Source organism: Pistacia vera, unplaced genomic scaffold, assembly GCF_008641045.1.
Source record: "Pistacia vera cultivar Batoury unplaced genomic scaffold, PisVer_v2 Contig110, whole genome shotgun sequence".
NCBI lineage: Eukaryota > Viridiplantae > Streptophyta > Magnoliopsida > Sapindales > Anacardiaceae > Pistacia > Pistacia vera.
The window spans coordinates 159,002-183,402 of NW_022195138.1; the positions used below are offsets into that span (position 1 = coordinate 159,002).

Sequence of the window (24,401 nt, forward strand, 5' to 3'; positions counted from 1 at the left end):
TTCCAAATTAGATTAGGGCTTTGGTTGTGCACTATTTAAGCGCAATTGAAAAATAAAAAATAGTAATAAGTCACTCAAATAAACCCTAGCTGCCTATTCTCTCTCTCTCACTCTCCCAAAGCTGTGGACTCCATTGTTGAAGGAGGAGAATTTTTCTAAGGAAAAATTTTGTATTCCCATCCTTGATCCTTGCTTGGTTTGGCTAGCACATCGAACCCCTTGGTGATCGACATCCTGTCTTTGTGTGGATATCAAAAGTTCACTCCTAACTTGGAGTGGGAGGGATTTGTATCGGTTGAAGGAGCCTCCAAACGCTGGAATGAAATCTAATATTTATAGTTTAATATTTGTTTCATATGCAAACAACGTAAACGGGTATAAGGATCTAGGGTTCAAAGGTTTATGGATCAAAATTCTTTTGTAATTTGCTATGTAAATCTGATCAATAAACTTACAGGAAACACTATCTAGATTTGTCTAGATATAAACTTTATAGGGCCAATAAGCAAGCAAAAGGTATTTTAGAGAAGGACCATGCAAAGTCATTCAATTGGTTGTTGAAATATGATTAAGATTACATGTATCATGTGAAGACTATTAGTGCAAAAGGGATTTTTGAAATTCTAAAGTTTCACAAGTGTTTATTAGGGTTTGCAACACAAAAGAAATGGTTTATAGAGGGTTGTAGGTATTTCATTGGTGTGGATAGGTGTTACCTTAAAGGCCTTTATGGTGGTGTATTGATGTTAGCAGTTTTTATGGATGTTAACAGTGGCATTTTGCCAATAGCAATTGCCATTTGTGAGATAGAAAACAAAGATTCATGTAGATACTTTAGACCTTGTTGCATGATTTTTTAGGAGACATTGACTCCATCACTTTCATGAGTGATAGTCAGAAGGGTTTAGTGGATACTATACAAACATGTTGGTTAGGTGCTAGAGTTAGACATTGTGTTAGACATGTATATGTTAACTTTAGGAAAAAAATTCCCTAGGTTGCACTTAAGGAACTTGTTTTGGGCTTTCGTAGGGCTGTCAATATCATTGATGTTCAGGAGGCCATAAATGATGTTCAAGATGTAGATATAGAAGCTCATAGGTGGATGATTGAAAATGATGTGACTAGCTGGTCAAGGCATACATTTGACCATGAATCTAAATCTGATCATGTTATAAATAAAATGTGTGAATTTTTTAATAGCTAGTTGGGAGAAAATAAAGAATTACCCATCCTAAATACTTGTTCAAGCATTATAGGGGGAGGGTTATGGTACGGATGTAGGCTAGGGCATACACTAGGACTTATTGGGTTGTTATTGTTCCTTTTGCTATACACATGAAAATCAATAGTCTAATTGAGTCAGCTAGAAGTATTGAAACTGTTTGGCTAGGAAATGAAAAGTTTGAAGTGATGGATAAGAACTTTTTTCCCAGTAGACGTTTCATCTTAAATATTCTATCTCACACTTGTGACTGTGGAATATGACAACTTTCTGGAGTCCCTTGTGTACATACAATGAGCTATTTGCTTTTTGAAAACATTAGGAATATGGAAAATTATGTAGGCTCTTCATTGACTATCACTTCATACATGAAGACCTATGCTGATCACATTCACCCCATACCTGACTCACTTAATTGGAGTGCCTTGCCTAGGGTAGGAAGTTGTACCCACCTCTCAAACATGGCAAGGTTGGAAGACCTAAAAAGGTGATAAAAAAGGATGCTGATGAAGAACCAAGCTGACCAAACCTACAACACTTAGGTGTGGGATTTGTGGAAGTCTAGGACATAACAAAAGGAGTTTCCCACAAAATCCTCCCAACAACAAGAAGCAAAAGGTAATTTAAAGCTTTTATTTAAGTTGATTTTCATTATGCATGAAACAAAAGTAATCTTAAGCTTCTTTTTTAAGTTCTCAAAATTATATATAACTTTCCTGAATTGGACTCTAATATGCTATTATGTATGTTTCTTTAGTCTTTTTAGAGAGGATGATCTTCATCAACCCAAACAAGTTAGGCAGGTGAAAATTCAAGCCGAATTTCAAATATTCCACAATAGTGAAGGGCAATAGGTTAGTACAACATTTGTGCTTCAAATTGTTGTTACATTGTTTCTTGTACAATTTTAGGGCTCTAAAATATAGTTTACAATTGTTATAGGTAGTGAAGCTGTTGGTCCATTGAATTGAGCCAAATGGGTGTTGTAGTAAAATTGTGGATTTTTTATGTGTGGAGTTTTATGGTGAATGTGGTGTAGAAATTTTTTGGTGAACTTGGTGCAACAGTCTTTTGATGGTGATGCAACAGTATATAAAAATGTGATACAGTAGATAGAAATTTGTTTGCTTTTTTGATGTACAGGTATGGTACAATTCAATTGTGCATATAGATAAAAATGATTTAGGTTGTTTTCTTGTAAATGTTGTCATTGCTGCAAAGGATTTTTTTTTTTTTTATGTAATCTGTAGGATTAATGGCTTGTTTATGGCTTAATTTGGTTGGTTAAAATCATCATATCTTCAATGACAATTATGTATATTTCATTTATGTTCAATACAAACTATTTTATGGAGTAGATGTTGGGTATGTCTAGGATCTGTTTGTGGAGGTTGTACAAGAGCTGTCCAGATTTGTTGAATTTTTTGAAAATTTACCGTTATACAGTGCCACTCTAGCATTAAAAATAGTGTTCAAATTATAAAACAAAACTTTAAATAATATAGGGGCATTATATTACTTTCACTAGATTTAGTTATTTTACACTTCAATGCTATTACAGGTAATATATAATAATATGGAGGGCATTCTTGGTTTTTTTACATGTCCATTCAACTTTTTATTGCTAAGTAATCAAAAGTCAGTGGTTCAAGGGTGTTTTGGTAATAGCACTCTCTGTAACTGTGTAGGGTTTTAATCGAATAAAGTGCGAAATAACAACAAAATTTTTCATTCGAAACCCATTTTATCCCAGATCATAGATTGATGTTAATAGCCCATTCAAAACAAATATACATAAAAGATTAAATAATTGTTATAATCAAACCTTCGATTGAAGGCTCAGCCACTTTTGATTGAATGGAAAAATGCTCACACTTCAAGAGGAGAAGTGAACACATGGAACTCGACGCTAAGACAACAAGACCCACACAATCAATTTGCTAGTTCGAGAGTGAAGGTTCAAAGAAGAAAAAAGGGAGAAGATTTTCTAGGAAAATCTCACTCTACAATTCTATCTTGGGAGGATGAGCTAAATGAGGAAATGGGGTTAACTCCCCTTTTTATAGGGAAACCCTAACCGTAATATTCCCTTGGCATATGCCAAGAAATATTCCCGTTTATTTCCACTAATATCCATTATTTATAAATAAATATTGGACTTTACTTAGTGTCTAAGATAAGGTCGTTTTTGGTATTTTATTATTATTGCATTATTCATACAACAGTGATTCATTATTTAAAAAGCATATACACCAATATATTAATTTAAATAATGACTATTTATTCTTTTTTTAATACAGTACAACCTCTCTATAGTTATAATATTGGGACTAATTAAATTTATTACTATGAAAAAATTATAACTTAATAAAGGTAGTTACAAAATTATTGCTTTGATTAAAAAATTATAATCTTAATTTTTTATTTTATAATTCATGTTTTAGTAGAATTAGGATTTCAGTTATTGTTTTAGTAGCATTAAGATAGTACGGAAATGAATATAAAAAAGTCATTGGTAAATTGAGTGATCAAATTTGACAACTTCACTACACTAATCAAATGGATATTAATGTCTTCCTTAATCATCCAAATGAGCAACAAGTCGTGTCTGCTTTAACTGAAGAAGAAATCATTACTGGAACTAGACAAGAAGAGGAAGAAGATAATCTTGAGAATGATAGTATAAAAAAACCAAAATTTTCGTGCCAAAAAGCTCTAAACATACTTGAGAAGCAAAAAATATTTTGGCTTTAACAAGAAGGTGTCCATGTTGGTCTCTTACTACATGCTCGCAAGATAAAATATGTGGTAACAACTCTAAAGCATAAATCATTGTCTCAAACAACTTTAGATAAATATTTTATTTCATCTTAAACTTCAATGTAACATAGCATATATTTTTTGCAATATAAATACAGTTATTACTATGTAGAGGCAAGTTCTATAAGACGAGACCTAGAAAAATCATAACTTATTACAATGTGAAATTTATTCTTATTTATAATTGGACCATGTTAGGACCAAAAATTTTTATGACTACATGGACGTTATTCTTATATAGAATATCACTATAGAGAGGTTCTACTGTACACACACACACACACATAGCAAAATTAATTGTTTCAATACCAATTCTAATGAATTGACTTTAATTGACCTGACCCCCATTAGAATGGGCACGGGCATAAGGGTCTTTGTGACATAATCAATAATTCACTTCATTTTCAATTAGGCCTTACTCTAGCTTCTTTAGGGGAGTGTCAGGGCTGACAGAACTGGAACCGGGGTTTCGTCACTGTTTTAAAAGTCGGACCGGACCGACCGATCCAACTGGTTGGACTGTGAACCGGTCACGTGTCCGGTTTGAGTCAACATTAAACCCGCTATTATGCAATAAACCGCTTTAACCCGTAATGGACTGCGTGAACAGTGCTGGACCGCAATAAAAACCAGTCCAACTGAAAAATGAAAAAAGCCCTAATTTCTCCTTTCTCCCTTTGCACTGTGCAGTTTCTTCTTCCTTAGTTCCCTACGAGCAAAAAACTCTGAAAAAATTTGAATGAAATCGCGAAAATCTGAAAAAGATCACAAATCAAAACTCAATCTTGTTGAAATCAAAATCATCCCTTGCTGAAATCGCAACCATTTGATGCTGAAATTGATCACAACTCCGGTCTCTGAAATCCCAACGACGCGTTCCTCCCTCGCTGAAAATTGCCGACGCGTTCCTCCCTCGCCGGAAATCGACGCATGAAGGTTGATTGGCATGCATGTCTTGACAATCCAATTTGATTCAAGGTGAGTTGTAATCTTCGAGACCTTTGCTGTGAAATCTGAAATGTTTCATTGTTCATAGAGATTTTAGACCTAATAACATCCTCCTCACCCATGACTTTAGACCAAAGGTCAGTTCCATATTTTCTGCAATTCATATTTTCTCTTTAATTTTGATTAATTGAAAATTTCCAAGAAATACACTGAATACGTATACCAACATTGATTATTATGTATCATCACTCTCAGAAACAGGTGGAAAATTTCGGTTTGGCAAGGTTGCTGGCAGATGGACAGTTGGTAGAAGAGTCACGTGTCGTAGGCGCATTTGGGTATGAAAATTCCCTCAGTCTTGCTGATATAGCTCTAGGGCCTATTTAATTTGAGATATGATACAATTCTTTGGTTTTTGAACATAAATGAAGAAATAGACCTTAAGCAAAACATTTTTGGTTGAAAATTTTCAGCAATCATTTACTTGATGATTTACTATTGAATATATATGACCTTTTTATTTATGTATTTAGTTCCAGAATATACCCATTTTGGACTCATAATAGAGAAAGCTGATGTATATGCCTTCGAAATCATTTTGTTGGAGCTGTTTTTGAATAATACATGATTTATGGTCATCATGCCGACATTGTCTAATTAATTTATTTCGATACGGATGATGCAGGGGCAACCATTACATTGAATCGTTCCTGTATGGTTAAGGATTTGGGTTCGTATGTAGTAATTAATCAATAATTTAGAGAATGTTGTTTCATCAACTTATGTGTATGTAATTGGTTTTACAATTTTTATAACTTAAGCGTCTTTGGTATTTAGATTATGCAAGTGCAACAAAGAGGAGAGGTGGAGATTGGAGAGTAAAGAACAACTCTTGTAGTAGCATGTGAACCCTATATAAATGTAAAACATGATGTGTGATGATGTCACACAGTCTAACCAGTTAAACCGGTTGAACCGTGACCCGGCTAGCAGAGTTGGTTGCCTTTCGGTCCGGTTTTTAAAATAATGGGTTTCGTGTGAAGGTGAAGAGTCTTCACATTCCAGCCGGAACACGTCCCTCTTGGGGATCTGGTCGAAAGAAAAGACCGGTTGACGCCCACCCGACTAGAGGGACTAAGAAATTAATAGAGTACAAAACTTATCTTCAAGCTTTACCTTATTCTGTTGAGAAATTCTATGGCTCGGGCGCGAGCATAAGGGTCTTTATGACACAATCAATAATTCACTTCATTTTCAATTAGGCCTTGTCTAGCTTCTTCAAGGGAGCGTCAAGGCTGACAGAACTGGAACTTGGGTTTCGTGTGAATGTGAAGAGTCTTCACACTCCAACTGGAACCCTTTTGGGGATCTGGTCAAAAGGAAAGACTGGTCGGCGCCCACCCAATACTAGAGGGACTAAGAAATTAATACAGTACAAAACTTATCTTCAAGCTTTACCTTAGTCTGTTGAGAAATTCTATGGCTATATATATAAAGTAATGTTACAAATTAAAATCCAATATTAAAATCGAACATAGGCAACAACCTATCAAGCGACAACCTTCAACAAATTTAATTGCACCGTAAGAATTACCAAAATACCCTTTGTCCCAAAATGACGAAAATGTCCCTACTCCAAATCTTCTTTGATTTGTTTTTTAAGTGTGTGACCGATAGACTCCTTATCGTATCGGTAGTGGGTAATATCGCAATTGACACTCAATCATTTATTTCATTACACACAGACCCAAATTGGCCTCTAGCCAGACGTCAAGGCCACCAGATAGATTTAGATTCAACGTATCAACTACCTGTCAATGGTATGGTTACTGTGTAATTAAATCCTTTCATCATCCATTATCTTATCAAGGTTTGAAGTATAGAAACAATGTCAACTTCAAATATTCTACCTTGATATGTTCATATTCGGTAATTCAAACTAACGACTTAACGAAACTTGAGCACCAAGTCAATTCCACCTTTGCCACAATTTTGCGGTTTTTGTCATTACTGAATTACTTAGCGAGACAATTCTCTTGTAATCAATAGTGTTGAATCTTGTGTCGATCCACCATAGCCATAGTGTACTTCTTAATGTAGTCACTCACTTATGTACTGATAACCCTAAAGAGGACTATGCTAGGCTAGTGTCAAACTACACTGATATTTACACACGACGCTCTGGTGATCTCAAATATGAGGATCATATACACCATTATTCATTAGAGAATGTATTTCATAGACATTGGGGTTATCATCTATATGGAATCCTCTGGTTAGTCATGTCTAGTGAACTTGCCAATTGCAAGCACCCATGCTTAGCATCAAGTTTTCACCAAACAACTTTAATATGCAAGATCTGTTACTATCTTTCAATAGGGTCGTTCAACACTATGATAGTCTTACCATATTATCTGTGCCTTTACTACAAAATAATACTAGGGCTATGGACGAATTCTAGAATGGCTATCTAATGTGATCATAAGATTCTTACAATCAAGATTTAAAGCACTTGACACCCTTGTCACGATTCTACAATTCTAAGGACATATAATATAACATATCCGAAATACGATTTACATGATATAGTTCAGATATAATATAGTCAAATTTCCTTTTATTAATATTAACATGTTTTACAAGTAGTCAAATGCTACAATTTGATTGACTCTAGGGCACCTACCCTAACAAACTATGTCAGAACTCAACAGTCACTAACGGTGTTACTTTAAGGGTGGGAAACTAGAATTTATGAAACCAAGAGTGAGAACTTGCCATTTCACTAAACCTTGAGTGGGAACATGTCATGTATTCTATTCCCACATAACAATTTAAGGGGGGAAAAAAAAAGAATTGAAAGTGTTATGCTAAAAAGTTAGGGCTAATGTGGACTCTCGTCAGTGAGAGCCAATCAGGGTTCAGGAAGGTTTTGTGTCGTTCAGGCACTGCCACATCGCGCAGTGATGCAAGGGGTATGGTTCTTGTTAGTGCAGTAGGTGAGTACCATACTTGTGAGTGGTTAAGAATTATCCACCTGCCCAAGCCCTATGCAATTTGAGGATATTTCTCGTGCAGAACACCAATGGGACGCAAAGAAAGATTTGCACGACACCTTGCCACTTGCAGACTTGTAATCATTACCTTGAACTCTCCCACTATAAATAGAGGACACCCCTCTCATTTACGAGATTGACTAATCTTAGTCTAAAATAGCTTACACATTCTCTCTCTTTTTGTATTCTATCTAAATTATAACTCAGCTCGCTGCACACGATTTGATTTTACCCATCTATTAATACAATAGCAATAGACGTAAGATTCGCTTTTGAGCATCCGAACCACTTTAAATATCGCTTCTTATTCATTGTATCATTTCATAATTCCTTATTACGTGTGATTTCTAAGTCCGCTTAGCACTTTGCACGTGCGAGTCATTGGTGTCAAAATCAAGCATCAACAAAGAGTTTCAATACAGTAGCAATCATGATTATAACATTATATCAATAGCAATAATTCAATTATGATTAAAGATTTTATCATTCTAATATTATACATTTAGTAAATAATAAATTCTCTCATAAGCGTTTTTCTATTATAAAAAAAAACACTATCAATTATATTTTTAAGTTGAATAATTCAATAAAAAAAATATATATTAGTACTGAATGTTCAACAAAATACACTTTCAAATTTGTCACTACAAAATATTAAAATGAAACAAAATAATTTTTTATTTTTTAATATTTAGGGATTTGGTCCCCACGGATCCTCATCCCCGTATGTTTCTCGTTTTGACCAATTTGAGGATGGGAACAAAAATGGGGATAAAGTTCCCTTTTCGGGATGGGGATCCTTGCCCCTACGTACCCATCCCAATTGTCATCCCTATTTATTTGGATTGATATAGAACCAATAACAATAATACTATACTTACAAAGAAATTTTATAAAGATTTCCATATAAAGTGAGGTAGCAAAAAATGAATAGAAGAGTAAAACAAAAAGTCAAACTCATTAAATTCACTCTTCCATTCATTTTTTGCCATATCACTTATTATGGAGATCTTTATAAAATTTCTTTGTAAGTGTAGTATTAATCAACCAATATCACCTCCCTCTGTTTTAATATACAAAAAAACTGAATAATGATAAAAAGCTAGAAAAAGACAATGAACAAGGGCATCTATATACACTAACATTAGTACGTCGGATATACAACAAGGATGCAAAAGGGTCTTTATTTTTCTATATTTAAGGATTGACTTATCTTATTTAAACTAAACTTTTATTTCATTATTTTATTAGTATTAGAATGGAGTAATATTCCATATTATATTTGTGAAAGAGACAAAATCACTTTGCCCCCATACTCTCAAAAGGTTGCCCATACCCTCCATAGTTTCTAAAATTCATCAACTAAGGACCAAAACAGTAAAAACCACTGGCAGAGCTAAGAATCCAAGTGAGGAAGGGCGAATTTTAAAAAAATGATATAAGTGACATTTTCAACATAACGATAAATATTAAAAATTTAATAATTAGTAATATTTTTTTACTCAATATAATTACAATTGTTTCAACGTGTTTTAATGTTTTAAAAAGGGAGAACGACAATTTCCCACCCAAGGTTTGGTGAAACAACACTTTCCCACCCGTGAAGTTTTGAAACGACACTTTCCCACCCAACGTTATGTTCCGTTAGCAAAATCTGTTACTATTTGATTGTAAAGACAAAAATACCCTTTATTGTTTGATTTAATAATTTTTTTATTATATGTCATGTTAACAAAATCAATTACCAATATACCCACTCTTAAATACGAAATTATTAATATGCCCTTAACTATATATGAAAATATAAATTACCAATTTGTCCCTCCATTTTTTTATTAAAAATAATGTTTTAAATCAATGAAGTTACAATTAGATTTTTAAAAATTTGAAACCTTTAAAATTACCAATTTATCCTTGTAGTTGTTGCAACGCATTTATATTTAAATTTTGTCAATTTAAATCCAAATAAAACTAAGTATCAACATTACTACATTCTTAAATAAGAATCCAGATTGTAAAATTACAGTGCATATGTATAAGTAATTTTGTCAATTCAAACCCAATAAAAATACGGAATTCAATACAAAGAAAGAAGCTTTTCCAGTTTCTCATTCATTTCTCAAAATCCAAAAAAATTTGCTTTCACCCTCCCTCTTTCTAAATCCTTGAAGCTTGATTTTCCTTTGCTTTCTAGATCTTCAAAGCCTTCTTCACAATCCTTTGCTCTTNCCTGTCAACATTGTTAAACAAGTCAAATAAAAGAAATAATACTAACTTTAAAAAACCTAGGGTAAACTAAATTAAAAACCATTTAAAATAGAATTTCTTAGATAATAAGTAATTTATATTTATCAAGTTTAGAAAAAGATATTTGCTTTACAATTTCTTTACATGCAATGACTTGAATTAAATTTATACAACATGGGTCTTATTTATTTATAGTCTAACTATGTTTTTTATTTTGTTTTTGGACATGATTATTGGTTTGGATAATTTAAAAAATATAGAGACTATTTTGGGTGTAATTATAATTTTATAAAACTTATGGGGTTTGGAAAGTTTCATGGATGGCACTGGCCCTAGTAACGACGTTGAAGATGTCGTTAATTATTTACGAGCCATGGGCTATTGACATTACGCCCCTTGTAACTTGAAAGAGTAATACTACACGTACAACATTTTTATATAACATTATGTGACAAAATATCATTGGTTGATTTTAAATTAAAATTGAACTTTTACCCAATCATTTTTAGTCACATAAAATTGTATATGCAGTGTTATTCAACTTGAAAAACTTAACTTTAAATCTCATAACTATAGAAACTACCAAGAACACCCCTTGCCATTAGATTTTGCTATTAAAATTCATTTATATATGGTTAAATTAGTCTTTTCACCTACAAATATTTTTTTTAAAAAAAAAAACTCGGATATAAAAAAGGAAATTCAAGCTGACAATAAAAAAGTGTAAAAGGAAATTTGAAAAAAAAAATAAGTTTTGCAGCTGGAGATTGAAGATCACAAGTGGATATAAAAAAGAAATAAATGTTTATAAATATATATATAAGGGTAATGCTATTTGTACAAACTCTTATACAAAAGAGAGTTTGTACAGACTCACGTGGCACGTCATAAAGCATGCCGAGGGTAATGCTATTTGTACAAACTCTTATACAAAGAGAGTTTGTACAAACTCACGTGGCACGTCACAAAGCATGCCATGTGGCATTATGACCCATTTAACTTAATGTTATATGGGCCTTCATATCACGTGGCACTCACATGATGTGCTATGTAAGTTTGTACAAATTCTCTTTGTACAAAGAGTTTGTACAAATAATATTATCCTATGATTATATACATGTTAATGACATGGATCAAATTTTTTACATTTAACTCCACTACAAAGGGTTATTATATCAACTTCTTCATAATCATAGATAATGAAATATTAAGGGCATTCACTATTTTTGAAAAATATCATATTATTATATATGTATAATCCGAGTTTTAATATTAATACTTTTTCAGGGGATAAATGATAATTTCGGGGTATACATATTTTAAAATCATGGGTGCATTTTTTATTTGATTATCTCAAGGGTTGAATTAGTGTAGACGACATATTCTCACTCGGGGTTTGGCAAAATCCTAAGTTGGTACCCTTAATTGTATTTATTCCAAATTTTTACCCTTAAAGTGACGGAAAATTATTTAATGTAACAGTAAATGGGTAAATTGGTCTTTTTGCAGAGGCGATGCACATTAGCAGATCGTTGCCTCTAATAGTGCTCTGGCGCACATTAACAAACGTCGCCCTCGACGTTTTTCGCCCTTTTTTGGCGATTCTTCCACCCAAAATCACTCTTGTCACCACCATTCAAACTCCCATCCTCCTCTTTACCAAACCTTGCTCTTCATAACCCCTCATCACTTGCTGATTGCCGGCCATGGTAGCCGCATCATGCGACTATTTTTTGCTGGTTTCGACCATTTTGAGTGGCGACAACCCCAACCATCACCATCGTTTGACTCCTTCCATCCCCCCTACAAAACCCCTAATCTTCTTGGCCACGATAGTTCACCGTTTGTCATCCACCACTTCACTAAAAAGCGCAATGAACATGAACCTCTCGACCAACGAACAGTGACTAAACAGTTGGTGGGGACATAAGGGTTTTGTAGGATTGGAGACGCTGGTTGCAACGGTGGTGTCCAATTGGATTTTTGCTGCCAAAATCGACCAGAATCCTGTGAAGAACAACGAAATCATAAACTTAATGATGCCGACGATCAGAGGGGCCAATGAGTCGAGAACGAAAGGGGTTTTGGATGACAGACTATGGGGAAGGTGATAGAGGTGACCAGGGGTTTAATGCCATCGAAAACAACCCAGATCAAGCAAAACAGAGAGGGTGTGTAGTTGTTGAGGGTGTTATTGAAGTAATTTGAAAATAAAATGGCTAACATATAATTCTACTAATTTAGGGGTAAATTTTTTTTATTAATTTATTTGTTAAGGGCGTTATGTTAATAGCACTCTACGAACCTAAAAATTACTAACAATCATGGCTGCGTTTGGTTCAATATTATTTTCCATATTCTGGACCGGATTTTTTAAATAATGTTTGGTTTATTATTTGCACAATCCCATCTTCATAATATTTTTTCTAACAGCTTTTTTGACTTTTTTTTTTTTTTTTTTTTTACCATTGGCTTTTATTTTTCTCAGTTTGCTTCATTATTCTTCACTAACATTTCCCACTTTCTCACTTCACCATTTCGCTTTCTCAGTTCCGTATTTTGAATGGAATGAACAATTACCCGTTGGACAAACAAGAGAAGATTGTTATGGTATGTTATGTACTTTATAATTTTATCAGAATGTACAATATGGATGACCGTATCTTCGAACAAACCAATAATAGTACGGATAATGAGCAAATATATTGTGATCGTCAAAACAGGGCAGAATATGACCGAAATGGAGAAGGGCCGAGTCAACCACAACAAGGTATTATAGACAACATGACGACTGTACGAGATAATATAACGAATGAACTGTGGGCAACAGAGTGGACCATGTCGTAGTTGTTAATGGAGTAAACATGTAAGAATAATTGTAAGGGTTGATAATTAGTACTTTTATCATATATGTATTAATGTGATGTGTTTTAAACAGTTGGATTAGTACTTGAAATTAATATGAGTTTTTGTTTTTTAATATTTATGGGTGACAAAATTACCAATAAAATATTTAATATTATTAAAATGTAACTGGATAAGTTATATATATAATAATACATTATTTTAACAAAATGCAACAAAATATTATATTAATAAATCATTTATAAAAAAATATATCAATCAACTATTCAATACAAATATCAAGGTCAAAATACTCTACCAAGCACATATTTTGTAAATCTTATTCTTGTAATCATAACCCTACTTAATTATTCAATATTATTCTCAAAATCCTATCCAAAATAATGAACCAAAACGCAACCCATACTTTTTAAGGGGGAAAATGTAGAATAAATACAGGATAATATGCGTTTACTCGTTGAATTATAATAATATAATAACCTAATTACAAGTGAAACTGAATGCTCATAGTGAACAAAGCATCAAATTTAGCGTGGTTTGAACTCTAGAGAAGTTGTGGGAAGGATGGCAGAATCCGAGAAGTCGAAAGACCTCCAAGAAACACTCCAGCCCTTCTACGATAGAGCCTCTCAAGCCGAGGTTTGAACTTCACTTCATTAACTTCTTTTTCTCAAGATTTTATGTTTTTTGTTTTTTTGTAATAAAGAGGATTAAGATTCTTTATTAAAATTTTAGTTCATTATTGTTAGATAGGAGATTAAATAATCATGTTGATGGGTTCTGTTGGAAAATGCATGAAAGCCACCATTTTTAATAAGAAGCTCGTTAACTGGGTTTAAGAACCTAAGGCTGGTACTGAATCTGCTCTACCTTATCTCACCATTCATTTCGAGTTTTTTATTTTGCTTTCTTTAATATGTGGTTACTAGTTTTTAGTTTATCTTATTTAAGTTTTGTATATTTTGGTCCCACATGAAATTAACTTAACTTGAATCATGCCTTGTGTTTAGAGCAAATTTACACAAACTTATCTTTACTGGTTTGAAAATTGATCGATTCGTTTTTATGTTCCCTAATTTTGTAATACAGAGGATTTTTTTTTAATGAAATTTGTTTTTAGATATTTGAAAATAAAGAGTTTCATAAATTTTAGAAGGATGAGTTCAAGTTAAACTTCCTATAGCTCTCCTCTAATCTGAACGTTTAATCTTAGTTCAAGGAATTGGGGTGTGATTATTGCCATTGTTTGATGAAAATAGTTAGTTATATGTTTTGTTTTTGTTTTAATTTTTGTTCGATCAAAACTGTGAACTAACAATTTAAAATGATGCATCCTTATGTTGAAAAATATGCATTTGATTCCTGAAATTCATGTTCACGATCTTTTGGCTTATGGGATTTTTTGTGTGTGTGTGTGTGTTATTTCGATTTTTGAGATAGTAGCCTTTGGCTTTTGTTGAACTGAGTTTTCTAGTGAGCTGAACATGATAGCAGAAAGTTCAATTGCATATATTTTATGTGGAGTTAGGTTTTTATTTTCATGCCCTACATGGTTGTAATTAACTGTATTAGAGATTCAAGAACATATAAATGGGATATGTGCATTTTGCATTGTAGGAAGTTATATAGATTATTTTTAGGTGTACTTAATTCGCTGGTTTTGACAACTTGCTGGATCAGCTTATTGGTTATATAGTCCATTTTATGTCTGCTCTTGATTAGTCAGTAATGGAAACTTATCACTACTAGATTAGCTTATTGGATGAATATTGATGGCTGATAGTTCCCTCACTGGGGTTGGATGGCTTCCATAATGTACTGCCAGTCCCGCTACATGCAGTTAACAAAACCTTTACTATCCTTTTGTTTCTCTCTTAGTTTAATTGAGGGTTTATTTGTTCTTATGGAAAGTACATCTCTAAAGTTTTTTTGAGCAGAGCTTTTTCCTTTTTGCTCAGTCACTTATATTAATTTTATGGTGAGGGAAAATTAGTGATTCTTCTTTGACTAGCTTTGGGAGAAAGTTATCAAATCATAATTCTTTAAATTGAAAAATTTTCTCTAAAAGGAAATGGAAGATAGAATTATAAAAATGTGTGGAGTGAGACTCTTGAACCTTTTCTGTAAATCCTTTTTCTCCTGGCCGAGTCATGGCTCTGATATTCCTCTCTTTGAGCTGTCAAGATAGATTTGGAAGGTTAGCGTTCCTTGCAAAGTGAAAATTCTGGCCTGGACAATTGCTCAAGTGAAGGTTAACGCCAATGATATAATTCACAAGAAAAGACTTATGTTAAGTCTATGGTGCTTTACTTGCAAAAAAGGGGCTGAAAACATAGACCAGATCTTCTAGGATTGCCCTGTTGCTTTGCATCATTGGTCCAGCTGTTTCAGCTCTCAACACTCTGATGCAGCCCCAATCTGTCTCTTCTTTTTGGTTGAAAGTGCACTGGTTTCTGGTATGGAAAGAAAGCTTCAGTGCTTTGGAGATGTAATGATGGCCATTTTGTGGTGATCTGAAATTAGAAACAATAAGGATATTTGATGATGTTATTGGGGAGGAGGTCACATTACTTTGGGACAAGGTCGGATTTTGGACTTCCCTTTGGGCTTCTGTTTCTTCTGAGATTGACAAAGTTCTCTTTTATTTGTCCTCCACGACTTGGAAGCTGCATTGTCCTTATCAGGAGTTATTTCCACATTATTTTCCAGTTGCTTGTTTTGGGGTTTGCTTTATGCAGACAGAGGAGGTGGCTTTTCTTTTCGTTTGAAATCCTCCAGGTCTTTTTTTTTTTGGTTTTTTGTGTGGACTTCAAGTCCACTCTCTAAACCCCTTCTTGTAAATCATTAATTTCTCATTATTTTAATTTTCTTGCTATCTATTCGAAAAGAATTAGCCACTAGACATGCATGATGCATCTTAGAGGACACAATTGTGGGTTTTGTGTTCCAGAGATTAAAAATTAAGGTCTAACCCCTCCTAAGGTGTGATTTTTAATTTTCTTACAAAGCTTTGTCTAATTTTCTAATACTTCCAGCTTCTACATAGACAACTTTTGGAGTTTGTTTTTACACTTACTGTATCTCGTGCACCAAAATGATAAGCAGTTCTAGAGCTGATTGAAAATACTTATGCCACTGCTCTTCTATTGGTTGGCTACTGAGGTGCTATTTTTTGCTTGTAACAATATCACATGCACTTAACTCCGAGCAGTAATGGAGCTGCTTGGAAATAGTTACGCTACTACTCTGGAAATATAATGGAATTGATTTCTGCTCTTATGGAATAAAGATCTTGTTCTCTGAACTTATCTACAATTATGTAGATATCTTAACAGTTGACCTTATTGGCCATCTGACCAGTATCCTGTGATTTATAGAATTCTGCTGATATCAAAGTGGTTATGAATTTCTTCTGCCACCCTCCCACCCTTTCTTTTACCAGAAATAATAAGGATAAGAAATTAAAATAAGAATAAATAAAGAAGAATTATATATGTGTGTTTGTGTGTATGAAAATTGTAGCTTTATCATTAAATTTTAATATATGGCCTGATGAATAATGTTGTTTTCATGATTAGTTTTTTGGAACTTGTGTGTTTATGGAATGCATATGGATGGAAAACATACTAAGGAATAATAATAGTGACAGTGATTATTAATCTGTTAAACTTTCAATTCTTTTCCATCATTTCTGACATCTAACAAGTTTGTAATTGTACTAAAGGAACGCTTATCCAGGCTCCAAGCTTCCCTTGCAAATAAGAAAGGTGGGTTGTAAGGTACTCAATTTGATATGGTTTCTGGGTGGGCTAAGTTGAGGTCCTAACATTATCACCTGCATTTTGAAACTAGTGCAGATGGAAGAAATGAGGAACTCTTAAAAACTATAAGTGAGCTTCAGTCAAAGCTAGAAGATGCAAATGCAGAGGTTGTTTCAGAAAGGAAAAAGGTGATTGCATGTGTGTACTTGGTTCTTGTTTTGATTGGAAATTGATGGACAGAATTACATTCCTTTGACTTTGACTGTAGGCCGAGAAGCTTGCCGTAGAAAATGAAAAACTCAATTTTCGTGTAAAACATCTCATCCGAGCACTGGAGGCGGCTGATCTCAACTCCAAGATAATGTGAGGTATGGTATAAATTAATAGCTATATTGACACGATCAATATTTTGAATGCTTAAAAGTTAAAAGTATTTATGTTTATCATCAGTCATATGATCTTAACCAGGAGTCTTACTATTTTCATGTTTGTTTGCTTGATAAATTTTGGTGGCCTTCCTGTTAGATAGGATCACTTTTTTTTTTTTTTTTCTAAGATCTTACGCACATTTTGGTTGCTAGAGCAACAGCTAAGTTCCATGTATTCTATCACAATAATTAGTTGAAAATTGAGATTCTACCAAATGACTCAAGCGTCCAAAAATTGATTTCAGGACCAAAAATTGAAATAATGCCCTGGAATTATTCATCGCCTTCAACTTATGTCACATATTCCATAATTGGCAGTTGCAATCAGGACCAAAAATTGAAATAATGCCCTGGAATTATTCATCGCCCTCAACTTATGTCACATATTCCATAATTGGCAGTTGCAACAGTGTACAAATTTATCTGGGTTTAGTTTAATACAGGTCTTCCTCATGCCGGTGCTTGAACCTGATGCATGGAATTCTTTGGTTTATGCAGGCCCCGATTCAGAAGCAACTGTATTGGCCATCTCAAAGTTGAAGAAGACAAATTGTGAACTAAGATGACGACTTACATTAGTTGACGGATGGAAGATATATAGGCTACTCTATTCTTGGAGAATGGTAATCCTCATGTTCATACTAATTACCCTTTGTTCAGGGAGCTTTTAAAAACATGTCCCTTTAAATTAGACATGGCAAAATCATGAATATGAACCTCCTTTGCTGAGGGGAAGGATTGTACATCATTTGGACTTTGATTCTATGGCCAATAAGTTTAATGGTTGTATTTTGTTAACTAAAGAAGCCGGAATGAGTTTTTGTGATGCACCCAACCTCATGTATGAATGTCTCATTTTAGTGAAGCTTAATTTTAACTTATCTATTGCATTAGAGTAAACCACATGTTCCCACCTGAAGTTTAGCGAAACAGCAATTTTCCACCTTTGGTTTCATTTATTTCAGATTTCCACCTTTAAATTAATAGAAAACTGCTAAAGTAACAGTCAAGGGGTAAAATGGTAATTGAACCCACCCATTCCAAGCCAGTGACCACCACCATATCCATCCCACCCTATTCTTCTTCTTCTTCTTCTTCATCTCCCCCGTCCCCTTCCTTCGGTCTTCATCTTCTTCATCTTCTCAGCCATCATCATGTAACTTCATCATCCTTCAACACATGCATCCTTCAATAAAAGCTCCCTTAAAAATCTCATCACATTTAATAAGCAAATCACTGTTTTAAAAACAGGATTGGACCGATCGGTCCAACCGGTTGGATCGAAAATCGGTCATATGTTCGGTTTGAGTCAACATTAAACACGTTAGTATGCATTAAACCGCTTTAACCCGGCCAAAACCCGGATAAAGTCAATGAACCGTCGGTCCAATCGGACCGGCGGATAAACCGGTTTGATTTCAAAAACCCCTAACCCTACGCAATCGCACTATCGCAGCCCATTCCATTGATTTCCTTTCTCTGTTTCTCAACTTCTCTTTCTCAATTTCTCTACTAAAATTTCTTAGATTTCTCAACTTCTCTTTGAAAATTTCTCTTTGAAATCCCACTCAAATCGCAATCAAATTGTAACTAAGATGGCTGTGGCTTTGGCCGGAGAAGATCTAACGAGAACGATGAGCCTTCGCTTGACGATGCAGTTGGGGAGTTGGTGGAAGTGGATGGCGTCTGCAAGTCTGGCGTCAGCGTGCATCCGGGAGGCGTGGAATTCACAAACAATTGTGTTTGCACAGAGCCAACGGCAGGATGATGAAGAGGAGCTGAGGTGGGCGGCAATCAAACGGCTGCCCACGTATGATCGGTTGAGAAAGGGGATGCTGAGGCAGGTTCTTAAGAACGGGAAAATTGTTCACGATGAGGTGGATGTGACGAGATTCGCTATGGAAAATGAGTGGTTTAGAGTTAGTAAAACAATAAGATGTGGTCAACAAAGTTTGCTTTGGGAGTCAACAATAAGATTGGTTTGAATTTTATGAAGCCGGCGAGCATTAGATATGGTCAATTCATACCAACTTTTAATCCATTTTCTCTGTTAATGACGTCATACTCTTGTTTTCATGAACCAAAACAAGTAAAGCCAACAAGCTATCTTATTAAAACGGCAGCAACATCTATCACTTTGAAAATCATACGACATTAAGTATTATTACATTTTTAAAAAGTATATTATAAACTTTTTACTTGGAATCTTATATTTTAAATTTAGTATCTATTTAAATTAAATTACAAGTTTTAACTTATGATTTCCATTTTTTACTGAAATTTACATAGATGATAGTGATGGTTATGATGATGATGATGGTGATGAATTTTGATGCTAATGTGTGAAGCTCAATCAACATGGAAACGGATTAAAGAAAAAACACTTGCATCAAATGTTTTGTTATTAATTATTATGTATTTTGTCATTTAACATGTAAATACAACATCATATTTGGATTTGGACTTTGAATTATTATTAAATACTTAAATTATGTTGGGATTATTGTTGAATTTGAACTTTGAATCATGTTAGACAGTAATTAAGTTGTTATTGTCTTATTAAAAAATAGAAATCCGAAATTTTTTTTTTTTTTAAAAATATACTGATGTCATCATGATGTGTGATGACGTCACCAGTCCAACCGACGGTCTAACCGGTTGGACCGGTTGAACCGTGACCCGACCAGTAGAGCGGGTTGCCCTCCGGTTCGGTTTTTAAAATAATGAAGCAAATCCTAAAAATTATTCATGCCAAAAATGAAATCTAAAACACAAAGATTCCATATTTTGATTTCCTTGTGGCAATTACCCCATCCTGTAGTTCACCCCAAACAGCACCATGCCGGCAATCCTCCTTACCGATAACTTTCCAGCGGCCTTCTTCCGAAGCAGCAACATCTCAACATCAGCAGGCTTCTTTGGCCTCGATTTGGATGCGTTTTAGAGAGAGAGTGAATTTTGACTTGTGGTTGTTTTTGGATGGGTTTTTGGGTGGGTTTGCGGCTGACTTTGTGGTGGTTTGTGGCTGAATTTCTGAGTGATTTGGTGGTGGTTTGTGACTAAATTTGTGAGTGATTTGGTGGTGGTTTACGGTGGTTGTTTGGTGGCGACGAGGTTGACTTCATGGTTTAGAGGGACTGCGACGATGGTGGTGGTGACTTTGGGGTTTCGGTGGTGATGGTGTTGAAAGGTGGTGTTGGTGGCTGGATCCTGGATGGTGATGGTGGCTGGATCCTGGATGGTGATGGTGGCTGGTTGGAGGTGAAATTAAAAGTTAAGGATAATATGGTAATAGTACTCTCTGCAGTTGCTTTATAAATCAAAATTCATAACAATGTTAATTTAAAGGTGAGAATCTGGAATAAATGAAACCTATGGGTGGAAACTTTCCATTTCACTAATCCTTGGATGGGAACATGTCGTTTGCTCATTGCATTATATCTCTGTTCAACAGTTCATTTATATTGAATGTTGACAATACAATTGCATTATAACCTCAAATTTTCTTCTAAAAAGTTAAGAGTGTTGTACAGTAATTTTATAAGTAAGCCCCATATTATTTAATATTTGAAATTATAATTTTTTTTGTTAAGTGAAATTAGTTGGATCGCCCTCAAGTATATGTAAATTTTCTTTTGACTGCTCTCGTCTGTCAAATACTTGTGTCTTTCTAAACCTAGCAAAGAGATTCTTAAACCAATAAAATAAAGAAAGATAAGCCCAAGATTAATTGATTCAAAAACCAATGTAAACAATGATCCGAGAACGATTGAAGCAATAAAATTTCTCTTCATTCATTACACATGGCGTATTACTCCAAGTCCAGTAAATTTTGACTAGTTAATTAAATTGAGAAATAACTAAGAAATTCTGTCAAATAATTTAACATTCAATCAACAAAAAATCATTTTTTGTGACATCCAAAGTTGTTGGTGAAGGAATTAAATGCACCGGTCCAACCGGTTTTTGGAAAAAACTGGGTGAATCAAACACCAAAAAATGGAGACTTTCGATTGACGTTTGGTGGCAAACATGAAAGGGTTTTGAAGGGTGGATCACAGTGAGTTTGGAGGTGGTGTCTGATTAAGTTTTAGTCGCCAGAATTTGGCCAAGAAACGGCGAAACCTTAGCTTCTGATTGTTGGCGATTGGTGGGTAGAATGGCTTGGGAACTTTGGAGGTTTTGTAGGGGAGTAGTCGGTGAGTCTAAGGGTGGTGGTGGATGGAGTTGTCGTTACTCAAAACGGCCAAAATCTGGCAAAGGACCGTAAAAAAAACACGTTTTCCGTCATCGGCGATTGGTGGGTGGAATGGTTTGGGAACTTTGGGGAGTTTTGTAGGGGAGTAGTTGGTGAGTCTAATGGTGGTGGTTGGAGTTGTCGTAGCTCAAAACTGCCAAAATCTGGCAAAGGATAGCCAGGAAAACATGTTTTCCGTCTTCGACAATTGGTGAGTGGAATGGCTTGGGAACTTTGGGGGTTTTGTAGGGGAGTAGCCGGTGAGTCAAAGGGTGGTGGTGGTTGGAGTTGTTGTCACTCAAAATGACCGAAATATGGCAAAGGACAGCCAGAAAAATACATTTTCTGTCATCAACGATCTGCGAGTGATGGGAAGGGATAAAGGGTATGGTTTTGAAGAGGAGAGGGTGGAGGTTTTAATGGTGGTGACATGTATGATTTTGGGTGAGAAAACAGTCGAAAAAAGGGAAAGAAGGCCGCGTTGATGCGTGCTAATGTGGGCGGGAAACAATCGCCATGCTAACGAGCATTGAATTAAAAGATTTTGAAATTTTTTTAGTTGTCACATCACCGGTTTGACCCACTATTCAAACCAGTCAACCTGGGACCCGACTTCTTTTTTGGGTTTAGCCCCAAGTTGGTTTTTAAAATATTAGACTAGACTAGAAATTAAAGTATCTAAATCTGGGGGTGGGTTGGAGATAATTTTTATCCTAAATTATGAGTGCTAATATTTAAGCCCTACAAAACTTCATTTTAATTTTTAAGTCCCAACAATAACTGAAAACATTTTAAAAAGTCAATTTGTGTAGAGATATCCATAATTACCCCTACTTAATATTTTTCTTTTGAAATCTCTTTCTTAAATCCATTACCCTATTTTCCTCTTCGATTAAATATCAGTTATCCTTCTCCTTCCGTGTTCATCTTTTGTTTTGGGAAATCAATCTTTGTGTATTCCTTTTAACATCTGCATATTTCCTCTTCAAATCTTATCCATAATATATTTTTTTTTTATTATTTTCATACGGTTTATTGATTAGCAATGAGAAAGTGTTAAAGATAATTTTTTTATTCTCCTTTTACTTTTTTAGTTTTCATTTTTCCTCCACATAGAAAACAAAGATATCAATAACTCCAATATTAAGGGTTTGCTTGGGAGTTTTTTTTTCCACTAGTTTTGGGGGGTTTTTAATTAGATTGGTTTTGAGGTGTTCTAAAACAATTATTTGCCAAATTTTTTATGCACTGGTTTTGACTGACTCAAAAACCCCCCAAAACCCAAACATCAACCAACCTCTTAATCCATATTAATAACTCAAACATTAAAGAAAAATTAACAACTTCCTTTTTCTTCATTATTTTCTTTCCATTGATTGAACCCACCTTTCATTTTTTTTTAGTCTTAGAACTAGAATTTAAAACTTATTCTAAACATAGTTTAAAAGAAAATGTAGGAAGTAGAGTTTTAAGAAAGAAACAGTCTTCTAATATTTGGGGTGTACTAAAAGATTAAACGACCTTTTGGTAATTAAAAGTTAAAACAAATATATATACATATATGTATTGGAAAATATTATCAGGGTTTAGAATGAGATTTAGAGGGGCTTAAATAACATCACTCCAGAATTATTTTTGAGCCAGGGATAAAGGTGGAACAAATGGGCCGGGTTAGGCGGGTCAACCCTAACCCGGCCCGCAATGAAGCGGCTTGAACCCCGGGTTGAGCCCAATCCGGCAGCAACCCTCGGGCGGGCCGGGTTGCAAAATGACAACCCGCAACCCAGCGGGTTGCTGTTTTGTCTCTTTTAAAAGAGACCCGCCAACCCGCCGGGTTGGCTGTTGTCAACCCGCTGGGTTGACCCGCGGGTTGGCCCAAAAAAATAAAAATAAAAATTAATTTTTTTTTCAAATTACCCCTTTACCCTTGAAATATAGCCGTTTTATAGCCATTGGAGGGGTCTTTTTTATCATTTTTCTTTCCCATTTTTTTTTCTATAAATTGGCCCTAAACTCTCACATTTTTCTCACAACTCAAATTCTCTCATTCTCTCATATTCTCTAATATCTAATCTCTCAATTATTCTCTTAATCTCTTGTTTGACTATCCATTTCACTAATCCTTGGATGGGAACATGTCGTTTGCTCATTGCATTATAACTTTGTTCAACAGTTCATTTATATTGAATGTTGACAATACAATTACATTATAACCTAAAATTTTCTTCTAAAAAGTTAAGAGTGTTGTACATTAATTTTATAAGTAAGCCCCATATTATTTAATATTTGAAATTATAATTTTTTTTGTTAAGTGAAATTAGTTGGATCGCCCTCAAGTATATGTAAATTTTCTTTTGACTGCTCTCGTCTGTCAAATACTTGTGTCTTTCTAAACCTAGCAAAGAGATTCTTAAACCAATAAAATAAAGAAAGATAAGCCCAAGATTAATTGATTCAAAAACCAATGTAAACAATGATCTGAGAACGATGGAAGCGATAAAATTTATCTTCATTCATTACACATGGCGTATTACTCCAAATCCAGTAAATTTTGATTAGTTAATAAAATTGAGAAATACCTAAGAAATTCTGTCAAATAATTTAACATTCAATCAACAAAAAATCATTTTTTGTGACATCCAAAGTTGTTGGTGAAGGAATTAAATGCACCGGTCCAACCGGTTTTTGGAAAAAACTGGGTGAATCAGACACCAAAAAATGGAGACTTTCAGTTGACGTTTGGTGGCAAACATGAAGGGGTTTTGAAGGGTGGATCACGGTGAGTTTGGAGGTGGTGTCTGATTAAGTTTTAGTCAC

At 34.4% G+C, this 24,401-nt stretch overlaps 1 protein-coding gene across 3 annotated transcripts; it reads left to right on the forward strand.

The window, feature by feature from the left end:
- The first annotated feature begins 13,622 nt into the window (after positions 1-13,622).
- On the forward strand, positions 13,623-18,225 carry LOC116139541. 3 transcript variants are annotated; one of them, XM_031425205.1, is made up of 5 exons: positions 13,623-13,797; positions 16,883-16,925; positions 17,016-17,107; positions 17,188-17,282; positions 17,846-18,224. In XM_031425205.1, exons 1-5 carry the CDS (start codon positions 13,723-13,725, stop codon positions 17,901-17,903), a joined length of 363 nt encoding a protein of 120 aa, XP_031281065.1. In that variant the 5' UTR covers positions 13,623-13,722; the 3' UTR covers positions 17,904-18,224. The 3 variants fall into 3 exon arrangements, with proteins under 3 accessions (XP_031281065.1, XP_031281080.1, XP_031281073.1); XM_031425220.1 differs by having other exon boundaries at positions 13,625-13,797; positions 17,188-17,287; positions 17,791-18,225; XM_031425213.1 differs by having other exon boundaries at positions 13,631-13,797; positions 17,188-17,287; positions 17,846-18,217.
- Positions 18,226-24,401: the final 6,176 nt, after the last annotated feature.